Source organism: Cariama cristata, unplaced genomic scaffold, assembly GCF_000690535.1.
Source record: "Cariama cristata isolate BGI_N322 unplaced genomic scaffold, ASM69053v1 scaffold30856, whole genome shotgun sequence".
In the NCBI taxonomy this organism is placed as follows: Eukaryota; Metazoa; Chordata; class Aves; order Cariamiformes; family Cariamidae; genus Cariama; species Cariama cristata.
The window spans coordinates 1,950-21,501 of record NW_009622034.1 but is presented as its reverse complement, the minus strand read 5'-3'; the positions used below and the strand labels follow the sequence as shown (position 1 = coordinate 21,501).

General features: G+C 41.9%; 1 protein-coding gene across 1 annotated transcript; it reads right to left on the bottom strand.

The window, feature by feature from the left end:
- Positions 1-4,193: 4,193 nt before the first annotated feature.
- Positions 4,194-17,982, bottom strand: STX8 (syntaxin 8; the record flags this gene model as incomplete). The annotated part of the gene is made up of 4 exons (XM_009702198.1): positions 4,194-4,286; positions 5,837-5,961; positions 16,035-16,145; positions 17,858-17,982. Coding segments are annotated over 4 exons (454 nt in total), but the record flags the coding sequence as incomplete, so codon positions are not given.
- Positions 17,983-19,552: the final 1,570 nt, after the last annotated feature.

Genomic DNA, 19,552 nt, shown 5'->3' with positions numbered 1-19,552 from the left:
ACCCGGCACTTGGTCTTGTTGAACCTCAGGCCAAGTCACAGACTTTGGCTACTGAACTGGCATCAAATGAAAGGCGGAGCTGAGTCCACCTCAGAGGTCTGTGTGCCAGGCACTACGACCAGAGGTGACACAGTAACCTTTATTTGCAAAGCTATTAAAAAAATAACCAAAACATAATGCTTCAATTTTTGGTTGGTTTTAGAAATTTGAACTTGACAAGAAATAAAAGATGTTACATAACCGTGTAATTAAAGCGTCATTATGAGAGATCGTTTATTTAAAATGATCCATTTTGGTTAAGAACATCCTGAATATTTACTCTGTGTATAGCACTCTCTTGACCAGTAAAAGGATGTAAATAGTGATCTGGTTTTGCACTTATCTATTTATGAACATATTTACGTTCTGACATAAAATTTTAAAGGCATCGGAAGCAGAAGAATCCATCCTCAACAGTGTATATCAAATGGAGAGCAAGATGGTAAAAGTGCTAAACATGACAAATTTGCAAGTTACCAATATTTACCAGCCGTCACAGAGTACTATATCCTCATGCAAGCATGTCACAACGAGAAAAAAAACATCTCTATAAGGGTAAAACAAACAGCATTCAGAATTTCTGAAAGCATTCTTTCAAAATTATTGCACTAGATTAGATTGCCTCATCAACAGGGCCAGAGGCCATTTACACTACTTACGGGTTTTTTTTTTTTTGTTATGTAACAGATGAAAGGATTACAGAAAGTTTTCTGCAGGAAAATTTGGAACTAATGATGGGAAAATTCTTTTGCTAAACCCCCATCTCTCCTGCTGCTAGCAGATTCTCAAGACTGGAAAAAAAAACCAGTGTCTCCTGGTACCCTGCTCCTACTTTGCTCATCAGTGCAAAATACTATGCTCAGGAGGTCTGAAAAGGACTATCGGCTTTGAGGATAGCCATAAAATCTCAAGGTCAGAGCTGAAAATCAGAGTAAAGAATGACATGAGACTTCAATTAAAACTTGGACGCACTGCAGTGAAATCAAAGGACAGGACTCATCTGCTCAGGGCAGATGTCTGCAAAGCAGTCACCTCCATCAGAGCCCAGGCTCACTTTACAAGCGGTGGGGGAAAAACCAGGCTTTTCCAGGACGCACTGTGCCAAGGTGGATGTGTCAGGCAGGCTGGAGGGATCACACCTGAGCGATGCCTGCTGATGCCTGCTGACTATGGAGGAAGCTGGGAGAGATCGGCCAAAAGACGGGCGTTGCAGGGACATGGAGCCAAGCGAGGCTGGCATCACCCAGCCTGCCCAAGGAGAAGGATCGACTCTTCTGGAGAGCACCGCGATCACCGCAGCCTGACCCGTTTGCAGGATGCCCCCTTACAAACCTCAAACATTACTCCTCATCACTGCCTGTTAGCCCACCAGTAAAGTAAAAATAGATACTGCCAAGTAACTACCCTTCTAAAAGCAAAGTTTAATCATTTTTCAGTCATTTAACAAACACAAAAGAATTTACACATACCAGTTCTACTCGAGAAGTAAACTTTGCATAATTAATCAGGATGCCTCCAATACTTGTGCATCTGCAAATGCACAGCTACACCAACTGGCACTCAAGGGAAAAAGCCGCGGGCCACCTCGAAAAGCCGGGAAGGGCAAATACCTCAACTGAACAGAGCCTGAGCTGCTTGGGAAGCAAAAAAGCAGGCCTGAATAACAAGTTGTCTGGAAAATAAGTACAGTTACCCAGCTCCCTAAAGTCTATTCCAATAACTATCAGACATTATCAGCTACTTCTGAATTAAGCCATACTTTATCATAACGCCAGAACAAGCTAAGGCACCTAATTAGCCGCAGAAGGTGGGAACGTCCAAAGCAGGTCAGGGAAGTGGAAGTTAATCTTTCCACAGAAACAGGCAATTTGATGGAACATTTGACTCAAATAAAAAGAAATATTGATGTAGTACTTAATGAAGATGAACTTCCCCTGCCTCCCCACAATACAGACGATGCCATTATCACTCAGCATAGGAAGGAAAGAGATTCCAAGTAAGGGGAAATTACAGGGCAGTTATCCTCATCAACCTGACTGTGTAACAGCGACATGAGATTGGCAGAGCGCCTGAGAAAAGTCTGTAGATAGTTAAGCACAGGGCATGAAATAAGATGTGCAAAGGAAAAGTAGCCCCTGGAAAATGTTGCTAGGGATTTCAGCTTTTCCAGTGTGCCAGTGGCAACAAAATGCCCAACTATATCCCCCTTGTATCCACAAAAAAAAAAGGGGGGGGGTTGCATAAAGTCAGAGAAAACATGCGAGTTCCACTTGCTCGGCAGTGATGAAGCCAAGAGCTGAGTGATCTGGTCCCCCATCTCTAAGAGTCAGACTACTTCCCACCTTCTTCAAACTGCTTAAAGACCTACAAACAACGCACTCTACATGGCTGGTAGGTTTTATTCTATTGATTCTAGGACAGTGAGAAGCAGAGACAACTTCGCATGTTCTGTTCCCCCAGGATCTGGCCCGCAGTCAGCAACAGGCAATCCTCACCACTTTTTACTCTGAACACTCGGGAAAGTTTCCATCTTTTGAGAAAGAGCTTCCTGCAGCTCAAAAAAAGAGCTCACATGAAAACATTAAGGATTTTGCTCTAGGCTTTGTTTGTCTTACAGATAGTCACAAAACTGGCATTATTTGCCTGATTTGTAAAAAGAAGGGTTAAATGCATTCCCAATTTCACAGATGTTTCAAGGCTTCATTGCTAGAAAAAGTCTGGCATGGTCATGCAGAAATGCGATGGTACAATACACATTACCTTCAGGGTCCCAAAAACATAAGGATTTGGGGAACTTTCCCCTACCCCCAACAGAGGGAAATGGGACACAGATCATATATTTTCCTGATGAGAAACCAAGGTTTTATACAGAATTAGTAAGCATGCTCATGCTTCCCACCTGTTTTCTATTTAGAGCAAAAAAGGCAATTAATATGACTTTTTAAACAACAGTTAATAGAAGAAACTTTTGAAACTGAGCTTTCTAATTAAAAATGTCTTTACTCACATGAGGCAGAGGATCAAAATATGACAAGACCGCTAAGCATAGTTTCTCCCAGCTGCGCAAACCATTTCTTAACAATCTTAAGATTAATAAACAAAGACATATTCTAGACATTTCATATCCCTCCTGGATTTAGCCATGTATGCAAGGCAAACATGAGAAAGCCGTCCTCTTACTTCACTCTCAGTTGGAACGGAGCTCCCAAGTAGTACTTCATGTTACGTGATTGTTAATACGGGAACCCCCTCCTTCTGAGCAGACATGCAGAGAAATACAAGGGGAAAAAATATAGGTCCAGGAAGAAGCCGATTTAAGCATATCATTTATTAGCAAGTAAAAGGACATTTACCTTCTCAGTGGTTAAGTACAACACAACCCAAGGATAAACCATATGGCTCGAGCCTTTGTGCAAGGGAGAAAGCTGGCAGGGTTCCAAGGCTCTAATTGAACTATTACCATATTGTAAGAAATGAAAAAGTCAGAAAGACTGGAGGATCTGCTCTCCTAGGGACAGTTTATGTCATGTGAACAATTAAGTGAGTAACAACGCATATTTAACAGGACAGCAATTCCACCATTTGGATACTAGCTCATTTTAAAGAAAATAGGTGCTCTTCTAGTTCAATATTGCACTTAATTTGATCTTACATTCAATGCCATGAAACCTTCAAAATCCAAATCATTTGTAGCAAATAATACAATGCTTCTCCTCTAATTGCTTGCTCAAGACTTTTCCATTTAGTCAATAAGGAAAGACACAGAATAGGACTGCTCAAATGAAACCAAACAACACATAAAAGCTTACCATAAAAACTGTCATAAAACTGAAAAATGCAAAAGATCTAGTACAAAACCAATTCTGTACTTTGTACAAATAATCACCAGCATTTTCTTTCAATGGGAAGGCTTGATAAAAGTATACCAAGTGTTACACATTGTACACGCACAACAGGGTATGTAGTGAAACACAATAAAACCACCAGGTCATAAACAGACAGAATCTGTAGTGGTTGTTCATAAATAACCTTTACAGCACTGTCTTGCTACTTTGTGGGCAAAAAGCAGGGCAGTTGTATGAGGAGTGATAAAAACTAAATCACAATCTTCATAAAAATGAGGCAAAATAAGCCTTTATGAATCTTGTTCTTACCATTCTGTTCATCCAGCTCATTCCCAATTTCCTGCCCCATTTGCTTTTGCCGGGATATGATTGAAGAAAGAGCGTCAAGTCCAGCATCTTGCTCTGCACCAGAAAAATACATAAAATGACATGAAAAAGATTGCTGTTATGCCAAGTTACGTATCATAAAAGATGTACAAGTGAAGAAAAAGATCTACTCTCTGCTTAAAGAGTTAAAACGTATTAAGAAAAACAGATCAACACAACATGAAAATGAATCCTTATGGCAAGAGCACTCTTAAAATAATGTGAATGATGGGCAATTAATTTGTCTGCTCTGGCTGGGACATTTAGCTGAGAGTCTCCCCCAAATAAAGAAAAGCCAAGAACTCAACATTGAGCTGTTACTCAATCATAAATGCAGGAGATTTTCTGGCACACACAGAGATCCCTGATTAGCCTTTTAAAATTTTCCAAGAAACTTTTAACATGAATAAAAGACAAACAGGTGATGCAAACACCAAAGAATTCAAATAGATTTTTAAAGCTGCAAGAGGATACAGAGTGTACGGAAGAGAGCCCGAGACAGAGGGGACACAGGGAGGGGGCAGCTAAAGTCTCCCACCAGCTCTGCAGACACTTCTTCGTTAGGAACCGTATCACCTCTGCTATTCCAGTTTGCAGGTACCACGCAGTCCTTAGTAAGCACCTTAACCAAAACGTGCAGCTCTCCTTGCCCAAAGTCATCAAGAAATAGAACAAGAGCAGCTGCTGGAGGCTGGACTGTCAGTGGTCTGACAAATTGCAAAGCAGCGATCTTGCGCAGAGCAAGACTGCCAGTCCGGGAGCTAAAAATTGCACAGGATGGCCAGAACCACCTTCCCTTCGACAACATGAAGGTTTGGGCCCCAATACTTCTTTCAGCCTCCCCAGGGGATACCCATGGTATCATCAAAACCTGGAGCTTGAGGTTTCTCTGAGACCATCCAGAGTTCATGCCATTCTCCTGAACTGTAGCTATAAACGTTGTTTCATATGCAGACTGAAGCAGGCTTTATCTGGAGACTGATTTCTTTTGATCACTTCCAATACTTTAATTGCACAGAAATTACCTCATTAACCAGTTGATGCCCTCAGGCTGAAGTTTTCAAGCACTTCCAAAGTTAGAGATTCCTTACGGATGCTGAGGGCCAAAATCTAAAGACCATTTTTGGATTAGTCAATTCTTACCTTGTTCCAATTCAACAATACATCTAATATACCCCAGCCTGAAGCACAGCAGTAATACCACTACACTCAGTGCAATTCACAAGATCTCCACTGCAAACCAAACCCATGAACATGGTCAAAATCAGGGATACCCTGTAAGGTCTTTGAAAATTTGACTTAAGAACATGCTTCCAGTTAAGAATGTTGCAAGTACAATACTGCTTCTGCAAATAACATAAAACCACCACCTGGAACTATTACTGTAGAATCATAGAATGGTTTGGGTTGGAAGGGACCTTAAATATCATCTCGTTCCAATCTCCTACCATGGGCAGGGACACATTATTATGATGTTTGACATCTTCAGGTAACAAAACTTCAGCACAGGTATTGTATTGACTTTCTAACAAGGGCTCCTCTCTGAGTCCTAAAAACGCTTATAAAAACCAGAAAGACTCTTGTACCTTCTATGATCCTTCGCTGCTGCTGCCTGAGATCGTCAAAGCCAAGCCCTCTGGTTTCCTCAGATTCTTCCAAGAGCCATGGGTTGGTTACACCTCGTTTGACCCCTCCCGTCATTAGGCTAGATCTGAAAATAACTTCAGTAAATAATTTTCAACACAAAACCCACTCATGGTATAATTTGTGCTTGTAAGACTGGCGGACAGAGATGGAAGTGTACATATGCGTTGCATTCCATGTGATTCTCTGCAATCATAGAAGAAATTAGCCAAAAAGAATCCAACGATCTCCAATAACAAATATAACTCGCAGGCTCCATAACACTGCCTAGAAGTGGTAAAGCAGGCAGAGAATCAATTTTGCAATGAACAATTAAGCTACATGGTGAAACGTATACCATACTTTGTATAATATAGTCATATTAAATATTGTTTGCATGTAGAACACACAGCAACCAAAACTGCTACAAAAAGAACAGAGTTACTGGGCATACACATATTATTCATATATTTGCTGTGTCAGCAAAACACAAACTTTTAAAAAACCACTTAGGTACAGCCTGAAAGCTTCCAACAGTAAAAGGATCAACACATTAATACAGATGCAAATCAGATTAGACTACCAATTTTCTGTAATCCTGACCAAACCTAAAAAGGAACATTTCTGCATTTCAAAAATTGTAGATGGAAGTGACACAGTTACTCTCCTGCATTTCCTAGTCTGGATCAACACGAACAAGAAGCCAGGCACACACACTCTTAAATGAAAGAGTAATCAAGTTATGGGTTTTCTTTTAAAAGAATTATGACTTGAGGTTGTCCGCGTTATAGACACTTCCCTGGTTACAACGGAAAACAGGTTTTTTATGTCCAGGGCACATAAATTCAAGTAGTAAAATGAAATGCCACTTAAATATTTTTCTCAATACCAGATTTCTGGTTTCCGCCTTTCAGCTTTTCACTGGTTTCTCGTACAAGAAAAACATTATATGACAGACTGTGAGCCACTTGAACCCAAAACTGCAACTCAGATTTGGGGTAAGAGTCATTGTGAGATCAGCTCCTCAACAGCAGTACAGAAGCAAGAGTTTTTGCTTTCTGCTTTGCTTTTTTTAAAGTATTTTATTCTTATCCTAACTTCGCCCCGTTCTTTCCCAAAGCACCTCCCCAAACAAAAAGAACAGTGAGCATTTTTAGGATCTCTCAAATTCTCAAAAATTTTTAATTACACTAAGACCTAATTTTTTTTTCTTTTTTATTTTTTTTTCGATTGAGTCCAGGTCCCTCCTCTGTGAGATATACTGAAATGCTGTATGGTACACACGTATGCTCAAAACCATTTTGTGGTCAAAACCCTGTACCAAAAGAAGTTAACTCTGCTCCTCAGTGGAGCTCAGAGGAGTTAACGCACCCTGCCAACATGAGGTTCAGCTCCGCGGAGGGATGACTGAAGTTTTACAGTAAGGGTATTCCAACAAAATCCAGAACTTGTGTCTTGGAGTTCAATGAGGAATTATGGTGAACTAGAGACATCTCCTGGACGTGAGAAGAATCAACTCTGCTGAAAAATAATTCATCACCACGTGAGTTTTGGGCCATCCATAAATTACAGGCACATACGCCCTCGTCTGTGTGCAGCACGCCACACACTTCATACTGCATTCACGGTCAGTTAAATTTGAGAACACTTAACCTCTTCTCACTTAAAATTTTAACACGTTCATTCAACTTCATCTTGAGGTAATGGATTCATCAGAACAAAACAAAAAAAAAAAAAGATTTTCTTTTTGCTACAGGACTAAAAAGTGCTTATTGTAAATCACAACATCTCACTTAGCCATCCTGCTGACAGCGAAGCACCACTCCAGAGCAGAACCCGGACTGCCCTGCGGTGCCAGCGACCAGCTGGGAAACAGCTGAGAGAGAGAAGTTGGGATTCTTGTGTATTCCAGTCTTTTGCACCTCCATTAAAAGTTAACAGGTATTTATCGAAGGAGGGAATCGGGCTTGATTAGACACACACACCTGAAATACAGTTTTACACATTACTTAACTTTCTTCATTGCTTTGGGGGATTAAATACACACTTATATTTTCTAGTCTCACAACAACTGCTACCAGGTTCACAAACCTAAACACAATGGAAGCATTACACTTCTGACGATGCAAAGATCATTACAGTCTACACAGTTCAGTAGTTCAATTAGCAAACACAAAAAATCTAGAGTTAACAACACCTGACAAAATTACTTAAATAAAGCAAACAGAACATAAAGCTCTTTGCTTGCTAAAAAGAGCACCACTATTTCTGCCCATTAAAAAAAAAGACAAAACACAAGGCAAGTGAATTCAAAATAATTTGCACTGCTCACTGTCTCCCTCCCCTAATAATCTGCCCTGTTCTTGTAGGTTGGGTCATGACAACTGGTCTGCTCGTTACAATAATCTTTTTGACATGTTTGGTAACTACCTTCCCACACAACACAGCATAACTTCCTACTTCCTCTGATCTTACCATGTTTCGCTTTGGTGGTGTGAAGATTAAAGCTTATCCAATTAGCCACCCACTGCCTCCGCCAAGTTAATCACGTAAATCTTTGAAATCGTCACAGAGCAGTGGAGTGTGCGGATAGCTTTTGATTATAGGAGCAGATTTAACTAATTACGAGGCTTAGCAATGTGCCCAACTATAAAAGATGATGGGGTTTAAAATCAGGGAGCTATGTCACTGCTTAACAAGGGAGGGCTTATCTTCCAGAAGGCATTGTTTCACTGATAATTCTTATAAAACTTCCCAAGTAACTTAGATTAGTCAACCAGCACTTACTTTAGACCAGGGCCACACATCAAGGCTTATGGCTTTAGAAGACTGATCAGCAAGACTGAATTTTAAACAAAACCTGGGTCATATGACAATTGGTTGGATGATCACTTGAACATTCCCTTAACGATACAGTTATACAGTGAGGCTCTTTGGAGTGCCCAGGGCACCTCAGCTTGGCTTCACAGGTCAACGTCCAAGGCGATGGTGAAGAAGCAGGGGTATTCTCTCACTTACGATTTAATTGCTCACACTGGCAGGCAGTGTATATTAGGAAGCTCCAAGCTAGTAAATAAAACAAGTAGAACTTTAACATACAAAACAAGAGCTCTCTCCCCCTCCAAAAGATCCAGGAAAAGCCACATGAGCACAAGCACTTCCAAATCCTCTCCAGGTACCTTCCTAGGTAGAAACTTCTCCCCAAGAACCGCTTCTGACGGGAAGCCTACAGAAGGGGCAGCATTCTCTGCAGCTGGCTGAGGGCTTCCCCAGCTCCACCAGCACAAGAACTGGTGTTCTCATGTTCAAGGAAATGCTGTGTTGCTCTTGACACCATTTACCTGCAGTTCAGTTAACTGGTCCCATTGGCTTCAATGACTGGAAGCTGCAAAAGCCAGCTGCCACACAGGATGGCAGTCAGCTGATTTGCTGAACATAGTTACTTTGCAGCATCTCCAGGACCACTCATTCCTGCCCACGACACTGGCACAGCAGCATCGCACAGCAGCATCGCACAGCAGCATCAGCAGCTCCCAACCACCTCATGCTCATACCAGACGGCAGGTGCCCACGGAGGAGCAGCACAAGGCAAGCAACCACCTGGAAGAGTGTTTGCACAGTTGTACAGACACACTTACCCTTGGAATAACATGTCCATTCAAAACACCGAGTGTCTGGGTGGGGGGTTCTGGCAAGAAATTACAGAGGGGAGGTAGCCCTACACCAGGGTAAGCATCCCCAGGGAAGTTTACCTTTATAACATTTATACTCGCATTTTATCTCCCAGCAGTCTCACCTTCCTATGCAAACCTTCAAAATATACATTGCAATGAACATTTCCATCTGAGGTTAATGTTCCTATCAAATTTTATCATCTTCTTTCTACATCATCCCTTATTTTCTACACAAGATTGGACATAGCACAATACTAAATATATTATACAACAGCTTATATAGTCCATCATCAAAACAGTCTCATCTCTATAGCCCACCTGCACTCCTCAGAAATGAGAGAATTGAGAGATGAATTCGTTCTAGAAAGAAGCTACATCTTGTATAATTACATCCAGACAGAAGGCAAATAGAAAGAAGTCTACTCCTGTGAGACCAGTCCCGTTCACAAAATACTCAACAATTCCATCACCTGCAACTCGCACCTCTGTGCCCGAGGTGATGAACTCCTCCCTGGGTGCCACTCACAGGGCTGCTTTCAGGACAAGACTCAGCACTGAGTTCACCACTGAACATGTCCCCTCTGCACGGCAGCTAAATTTTGCCTGACCGCACGCAACAAGAACACGAGCCTCTGAGCAGGGCTCAGCTTGGCATTTTGTTCTCACTACAGACCCAGCACAACCAGGCCAGAATAATACAGTGACACTGCTGGTACACAAAACAACCTTGGGCAGGAAACTTCAGGTAGTTTTGAGCAAACTTAGGAGGCAAAACATAAAGCACAGAGCTCAGCCTTGAAAGTTGCCCCCCTACTGACACTTTTTCCTGAGGCTAATGAGCAATACACTTTAGTAACAAGCATGCAGGCACAACCTGAAGCACAACGCCTAAAATTATGGGGTTTGACTTGCTTTTGTCTGTTAAGTACTCTTTCTTTGCTATTCCTTATAAACGCAAGTACATACAGTTTTCCCACAACCACAGTCCTGACCTCTTAAGGAACCTCTGGTCTGCTCTGAAAGAAGAGAGACACAAACTGTCCCTTGAACACAGACCAAACCGAGAAGACTTCACTATTTTACTGGAATCTTCCATAATATTTGGGGTGGGCACAAGAACCCTCGGGTTTTACTGTAAGCCAAACAGTCGCTGTACCTGCCGCTTGCCTGAGGACACACTTGTGTCTGTACGTGCTGTAACCTACAGAGTGCTTCCAGGTGACAAGCGGTACAACGGGAGATGACCCAAGCACAGAGACACAGTTCAGTGGATGAGGAAGATGTTGAGACAATTACAACCATGTTGGTTCATGACTAGAGGGCCAAAGACACATTAATCCTGGAAAAATCCGCCCCTAGATTTGATGTTCTAACTCAAGTCACAGACGTTCTCAAGCATGGTTTTCTGGATGGACAATACACCTTTCCTTCAACTCATTCCATCCACCTTCCAGCCACAAGGCTAATCGCATCCCATGTCAGAACACCGCAGCTGCAGCTGGGAGGGCTTCCCACAACAACTGGTAGGGAGAAAGGAAATCAGAAAGGAGTTTTAAAGGCACCTAAACAACTATTTTTAATCTTATTTTCCACAGAGCATTTGTGGCTCCATAAACAAGAGCTGGATTCACAAAAAGCATTTAAGCACCTAATGGCTTATTGATTAAAGTCGGGCAGTCGATGCCTATTTGGCATTAGGCAAAACGCCAGTTTGGATTAAAACCAAAATACCTTATATCTGACAGAGAAGTAGTTAGTCAGAAAAAAAATAGTAACTCACATTAAAGAAAAAAAGAATATGGACTCTTCTAAAATTTATCTAGGGTAGCTAGCTATTACTTAAGGTGCTTTGTGTCCCACAGCTATGAAAAGTTTTTTATGTTTTTGAGAAATTCAAACAGAAATCAAGAAAGGCATGTTAATTTACTTATTCACTGGTGATTGACATATACTTCTACATACTGACTACCTGGTCGGAGAGAAGGAGGAACATGCTTGATTCCTTTGTCTCCACAAATGTTTAGACTCAGAAAAGTTCCATATGTGATTTCCAGAAAGTCAATGTTTCTGGTTGCTTTTTCCACTTCCATCTTTCAAATGGAGTGAAACCACGGGGATTTCTGCCCCATTAAAGTCTCTGTTGTAATAACCTGCACAGATCTCTTCCCAAGGAGAAAAGAGGGGAGAAGATATCAAAATTGCCCATTGAAAACCAATTAAAGAAAATTTAACTGACCCTACTCAAGCGGAGTCATGTAAACAGCACAAAGCTTTCCCCTGGAAAATTCCAGTTGCATCTTAATTAAGGCCGACAATGCCGGAAGGTAAACTAATGCTATACTAAAGTAATGTAGTGTCCTGCCCTGTGTTCTGGCCCAAGTTGTCAGTTAGGATAAATACCAAGAGCATTAAGGCCACTGTACTTCACAATCAGAAATAGCTTTACAGCAGTTTTCAAAGGATGTAAAACTCACTGAATGGTGACCAAATATAAACGAAGATTAATTCTAGTGAAACTCTCACAATTATAGGCCATGGGGACAATAAATATGTGATCAGTGGTGCAAGAAGGTTAATGAAAGGAATGACTGCTGGAAAGAAAAGACTTCTGAAAATGTGTGCTGTCACATCAGAGATGGATTAGATACGGAAAACCAATACAAAACCAGAGAAAAGTGTCACCGCTAGAACTTAATCAAACAACATGTGCTGATTTTTCTAATGCAGTGGGAAAAGCTGACTTTCAGACTTCAGACACACTGAAAAGCGGCCTTTGCCACCTACTGAAATCCAAAGCAGGCTGTTCCAGAAGTCTGCAACAATTTTAGAGAAACCCAGTGCAGCTTAAACCTAAACACCTAAAACCAGCAGCTTAACCCTACCAGAAGCTGTTGTCTTCTGTCCCTACAAGCAGTATGGCAGGCAGGGGAGACAAGCTCCATCCCTACCGACCTACGTGCAAGCCAAGCTCAGACAAGACAGAAAGGTCTGACCTAAGGGCACAAGGTTCAGGCCCTGGCTACGTCTGCCTGTACCACTGAAAACAAGACCTACAAGGGAGAACATGGAAGGGCTGTGAATTCACCAGACAGAGAATAGTTGACATACTTTAACTTCTTTAATTGAAAATGGATAAAAAGAGAACTATAAAACTTCAAGCCTTGCAACACTAGCAAATAAATGCTGTCTCTGATGCTATCTTGTGCTGGAAAATACTGGTTTCCCTGATCACCTCTAACAAAGCTTGAAATTTTCACGGGATTTTCATATTTTCCTCTTGTCTGCCTCAACACCTTCATGCCAGGTTGAATCCTCTGCCCTCTCTCTGCTCCCCAGCAGTAACATGCCAACGCTGCCCTGCCACAGCAGGGACGGCCACGCTTCAGAATGTCAGAACAGATCACGGATGGCTTGGAGCAGGTGACACTCAAAAGCTTTCTCACCTCTTCAGTCCCTGTAGACATTTTGCCTACTTGCTATTTTACATGTTTCGGTTGCCTCAGGGATAGATGGAAAAGCCAGCACCAATGCATCAACTGGATTTGCACTGCGCTCTGGAGAACGCCAAACCGAGAATAATGAATGGATTCAATCAAAGCCTACAGTTTTACCATTCGCAGCAGGTCTTGCATTGACAACGTCTGGTTACTCAAAGACGACAAACCACAAAGTGGAGCACATGCTTCGGTTGTGCCAAACACGGCACTGGAGAACAAAAGCAAGCAGAAACCAACTTCTACACCACATTACTGAACAGACCCTCCCAAAACATGAATAGGCACAGGAACACAGAGAACTGTCAGTTCAACTTTGAGTATCTCTTATACCTGCTCCAAGGTACACAAAGTAACCAAGCTAGGAAAAAAAATATATCCTATTCTCAGCAGTTATGGTAGGACACAACGCTCACATTGGTACTCAATGTTTTACTATACCATAGCTTCAAAACTGTCTCTGCCTTTTTGCAAGAGCACAGCACTGGAAAGGGACTGCTGCTCAAATGAAAAAAAAAAAAAAAAAAAAAAGGCTCACGTATTTCTTCAAAAAGTGTGAGGAGCTAAAAATACATGAAGTTTTGTTCTAAGACTGAGGGCTGACATACTGCAAGAAGGTGAGAAACTTTCTCAGGAGGGCTCTTAACGCTCTCCCCTCCCACAAGTAACCTCACGTGTGTGTGTATAAAACACAGCGCTGTGTACTTGCTACAGAAAAGGTCCAGTAAATATAGTGCATTAGAAAATGCCTGCCACTTAGAAGCACAAGCTAAAAATTTTTTAAAAACTTGTCTATCGCATATCCATATTGCAGAAATACAGTTGCGCTCTTTTTTTTTAGATCTCGCTATACCATGGGTCAGCAGAGGCGAGGAAGCTCTGCTCAGCCACATCGTATGACCCAGACCACACATACAGCGTTGTGCCGGGCTTACAGGGCAGAGCACAGCCCCCTGCGTGACCCACAGCCAGCCTGAGAAGTCTTTGCCTGCAGCATTAAATCTTCCCAAACATCAACAAAGTATGTGCCTGGTCGCAACGGCCATCATTCGTATAAAACTTCCAAGAATGTATGTTTACTTTTTTAAAAATATGAGGCTTTAAAACAAAGGTTTACCAATCACAGTCTACACTCGAGAGTAATTTCATTGACCATGGAAATAAAGCAAGCTCTGCAAACTCAGAGACTGCAGCTCCACTTCTCTTCTGCACCATTCTGCAGGACAGAAGATTACCTGAATCTGCAAAGGAAAAATTAGGAAGAGCAAATGCAGTTACTGGCACTTGAATTTAGCCAAAACGGTAACTCTCACAGAGCAGTATTCAGTGACCTGCATGGAGTCAGGAGACAGGTAAGTCATACCCTCTGATAGCGGCACTTCTCTTTTTTTTTTTTTTGCATGAATGTTGGCTCAGGGTTAAGAGAGATCAAAGCATATCACCCAGTGAATCATAGCTGCTTCTGAAGCTGTCCCTCAACATGTGCCACTTCAATTCTGATGTACCACGGCCCTAAACCTGTGCTAAGGTGGCAGATCGACTACCACCCTTTCGCTTGCAGAGGGAGGAGGAAATGGCAATTTCATTTGGTTGCCTGTAGCCTGGCTACCAGCTTAGGAACAAGGTTTATTTATTGCTACTCCTTTTCTCCTCTCTCCTCCAGCAATTAATTAATTGGGCAGTTTAAACACATTGAAAGAAAAAGGAGTCTCCAAGAAAAACCAACTTTTAAAATATGAATGAAGAGGCAGAGCCTCATTAGCAGAGCCTTTACACCATCTGTAGCACAAGTAGAGCTCCAGGCTGAACTCAGGATACTCTCTCTCGATCAGTGTGATGTCACTGAAAACACAGGGGGAAAGAGGAGGAACAAGGAGAAAAGGGAGGGTGGGTTATGCTATTTGAACTGGGAGAGGAAAGTGTTATAAATTCACAGGAATCTCTCAATTCAGCTGCTCAGCAAGCATTTTTAACGCGGTATTTTAGTGAGACGTAAAAGCTCCTGGATGTAAAGTAGCTGCACAGAGCTCCTCAGCAAGACACCGGCATGCCCATGCAGAAACTGAAGCTACCAAAAACTCTGAAGTACAGCCAAGGGGAGCAAACACTTGCAAGCGGAATTCCATAGGCAAAAGCTGGCGTTGACCTAACTGGAAATGGATAAAATTCAAAAGGACATTAACAAAGCACTAGAAACAACCCACCCTTCCTTATTCCAGTGCACACTGAGTCTGCAGGCCTGTAACATCTGCAGTAAAAGATGTCTTTTTATCTAATTATATACCAAGTTGGACTTGATGATCTTTGAGGTCTCTTCCAACCATAACGATTCTCTGATTCCAAGTCTATGCCCAACATGGTTTGTACGTTAAGGACACAGCACCTCTGCGACTCCCACCAAACCCAACTTATGCACTGCTAATAATTTATTAACTCATGCAAGAGATCTGAATTTCACACTTCAAGAAAAGGCTCTGCTTTTCTTCATGATCAGACAGAGACCACCAGGGATGGATTCTTTCTAAGAACCTGTTAGAGATGACAACTATAACTCCTTCCACTAGAAAGGGGCTATATGAGAATTGCAGGAGAGCACAACTTGAAGGCTGCTCATCATAATTTTTTTTCCCCCAGCTGTAAAGGACACACCAAAATGGAAATTAAAATGTATTCCATTTGAAGGCCCCCGCTGACTGCTACACAACATGATCATTTGGGACAGTTTCAAGCTTAGGCCTCATCCCCACAGTTTTCTTTCCAACAACTGGCGTAGACCTTGTATGGTGGCACCCCTCCGACTCCCCATTCCCTCGTTCTCCCCAGCTTTGTAGACATATATGACAGTGTCACTAAAAAAAGCACAATTTCTAAGCAAACGAAACCGCAGCTTGCTACACATAGAGGTAAATGAGTTAAATGGATGAATTTAACATTATCTTCAGACATACTCAAAGCACAAATCACATTGCTCATTTGAGGTGACAATGCCATACCTTATCACATCTGGTTCTGTGCCTTCATTCTTATAAGACGCTTGAAGTTGTTTCTGTCGTGTCAGAAGGTCGTCCACCAAATTCTGTCTCCTGTCTCCCTCCAGCTGTGTGCTGATGATACTTGGTTAAGGACCAAACTTAAAAACACTGAAAAACTTTAATTTTATTGTACAAAATAATACCTGTTGTATGTTCCTAAAATAAATCAGACCTCCTAATCATCAAAATTAACCAGAGTAACTATTTTAACTCAAGAAAAGTCTGTAACACCTAAGAGAAGGATAGGTTCCATTTTTCTGAATGAAATCTGCTGTTACTCTAAATGTGTTTCTTAAGTTTACAGATCTCAAAGTAAAAGTTTCATACAGTGACCACGGAGTGATCTTCAGGTCACCATCTCAAAGAAACAAGAGAACTGGAAGGCTATTTACTGCCATATTAGCGTAAGTACTAAGAATAGCATTTCCCCCTCCAAAATCCAATATAAATCTCCTTTAATTTATTACTAAGAAGTCCTATGCAGTTGATCTCTTCTGCAACATTGACAACGTATAACAGTACTGCATGGGTTTAGTTCAGGGAAAGATAAGTCGTCTTAAAAGAGCTCCAACTTACACTGTTATGATATAAACTGGGCAGGCCCAAACAGAATACAGCTTTTAAAATGAGCAGGGTACTTCACATCTTATTTCACTGGAGGCTCATAACACAGAGCAAGTGAGTAACTCCCAGCCAAGTGATCAGCAACCAACCAAAAATTTACTGTGAGCATCTGTTTCCATTCACAATTCATCAGCAGAACACCCTGACAGCCACTGATAGAGCAGAAAAACAATTCATGCAGTATCTCTGAAAGACAAGAGGCCCTGAAGTGCTGCGGCTTCCACAGGAGACGTGTGTTTGCTTTTTTAAATTAATCTTAGTGACATTTTGAAGGACTACTGATTCTCTTCCAAGTACTCTTGAGTAGATTATGCAATAGCTGAACTGATTTGTGTGTGTTTTCTGCCACAGTAGTAGCTTTCGTCTGCTCTCAAGCACTCACTGGGCAGGAAAGTTTTACCCTTGGCCACCAGCGCAGCACTCAGGGGGCCCGTGCTTAGAAGGGATTTCTGCTATAGTAAGCTTGAAATTAAACATTCATTCATTAAATCAGATTGCTGCTGGATATCTTCAGGGAGACAGATGGACGTCCTAAGCCTGACTATCCCAGCATACGGAAGGAACAGTAAAGCCAAGCCAGGCCACAAGGTAACACTCCTAGAAGAAAACCTGTGATTTCTTTCTACGGCATATTTTAAAGCGTTTTGACATCATTCTGAAGATGCAGTTCCATTGCTCCTGAGGTCAGTCCAAGTCAAGGCTGCCACATCCCTGCCCACACCCTGAACAAGGCTTCCTTTTTTTGCAAGCACTGGCACTCCTGCAGCCAGCGACTGGGCCCAGAGAAAACAGCAGATTAGCAACTTTTCTGCTAGATGAGTGATCTCAGCTCACAAACTACTCCGTCAGCACAGCACATGGGCAAGATGATGGCAGCTCTGAGATTATTCAGACCATTTGGTTAAGCTCCTCTCTGACACAAACATAACCAAAGCCAGTCTCATGCCCACCATACCAGAGATGCCCAGGCTCCTAACTCTCCCTGCGCTACAGCTGCAATGAAAATACTAAACAGCAGCATGGACAAAGTTCTAGTGACAACAACTTCTAAAAATGGAATGAGTGAAAAACCCCAATTGCGTGGCAGAGCAATTATAGCCCATTTTTCCACTCTCTCCCACAATACAGAAAGGTCAATGAGTTGATGTTTACACAGATACATCTGGTGTGTTGATACAGCCCGAAGCAGTAAGTCCTTCAGCTGATCGATCTTCTCTCTGAGATTCTGCAACGACGATCTGATAATCACATTGAGCTGAAGGGGAAGAAAGAGAGATATTTTATTCTTTTAGTCTGGGTTATATCTGCATAAAATTTAATAGTACTACATGCAGGTGACAATATATTTAACTTCAGCTATACTGGTGTGAAGGACTCTATTCTAAACCAAGAAAGCCTGCCTCAGAGCCACAAAGGGAACAATACAGTTAACTGCTTCGGGCTGCTTACAAAATAACGAGATAAATAGTACTAGTTTTGCAAACACAATTCTAATGCACTAATGCTGCTTAATATGGAAAGCTTGTTTTCAAGTCTTTATAAACACATTCCTTTATATGGGCAAAACATTTCAGCATATTTTAATATTTTCCAGCTAGTTTTCCAGCTCTTTCATCTAATCTCTAATACAAATACAGGCGCCAGCTTCTTCTGCCACCAGGTTTCTTTCCCAGCTTCCAGGATTAAAGGAAAGGCTGCTATAGCTTCAGATATTCCCTCCACTGAACTACTCCAGAGTTTAAACTAAAAATCCCAAAGAAATTAATATTTCCTCCATTTCCCTTCTCAGCAGCACCTACGACTCCCAACTCTTTCTCACAACCGAGCTGCCCAAGATTCAGACACGTCTGTTCTTACTAAAACCGTAGTTCAGTTGTTCACATTCTTCCCTGCCACAAGGAAGCTCGAGGCTTGCGGGAATCCTCCTCCTCTCTCTCCATCCCTTCCCAAGTTAGGCTGACATTATCCTCTGGGTTTTTCCTCCTTAAATGTTGCTCCTTTTCATTTCAATTATGTAGAACATACTAGGAAAAAAAACTGTAACTGCAATTAACTATGCAAGTCATCCTAATTAAGATTTTATATGCTTCTTGTTTACAAGATTATTAGTCCTGCTGTGAGTTACAATGGTTAGCAACCTCAGATGCTCTGTGTGACGAGCTAGTAACAGACAAGGAATATTTCCTTTGACTCTCATTCCTGCATTCTTGAAGCCACAGAGGCAGCAGCCAGACACCAACGTCTCACTGAATGGTCCCCGTTCTGCAAGGATCCTGCCTACAGCTAAACTGCACTTGATATCTGCACAGGGATGGAGCACGAGATCCCCCAAAAAAATCCCGATAGCATCAGAAGTTTAAATCTCCCTGACTCAGCGAGACTTGTTCTCAAACACTACCAAATACAACGATGGAAAGCAGACGCAACCACACAGCCTCGAGAGTACGCAGCGAAAAATCCACCTTCAGACCCAAAGTCACCGAACACTAAAGCAACATTTCCAAAGCCAGGATGGGATACAAAGGCTTTTAGGAAGTTTCAAGCCGCTGCATATCCTCTAGCTCTGCAATCAGGTAACAAAAGGTCTTTTCATTTCACAGATACTCATGTCCAGGTGGAGAATGCTGCATGTAATTGACCCAGAAGAGTAAAGCAACATAAAGGCATACACGTCCAAGAAAGTTATCTAACATACAGACACCCTCTGCTACTCTGGCCAGAAATTGCAGCGTTACAACAAAAGATTCCACTTCCATTAGAGAAAAAAAAGAAAAAAAGAAACCCAAGGAAGTTGTAAGATCAGCTCAATAGAGCAGAGTTCACAGATGGTAAGTGCTGGCTTGAAATCTTTCCCT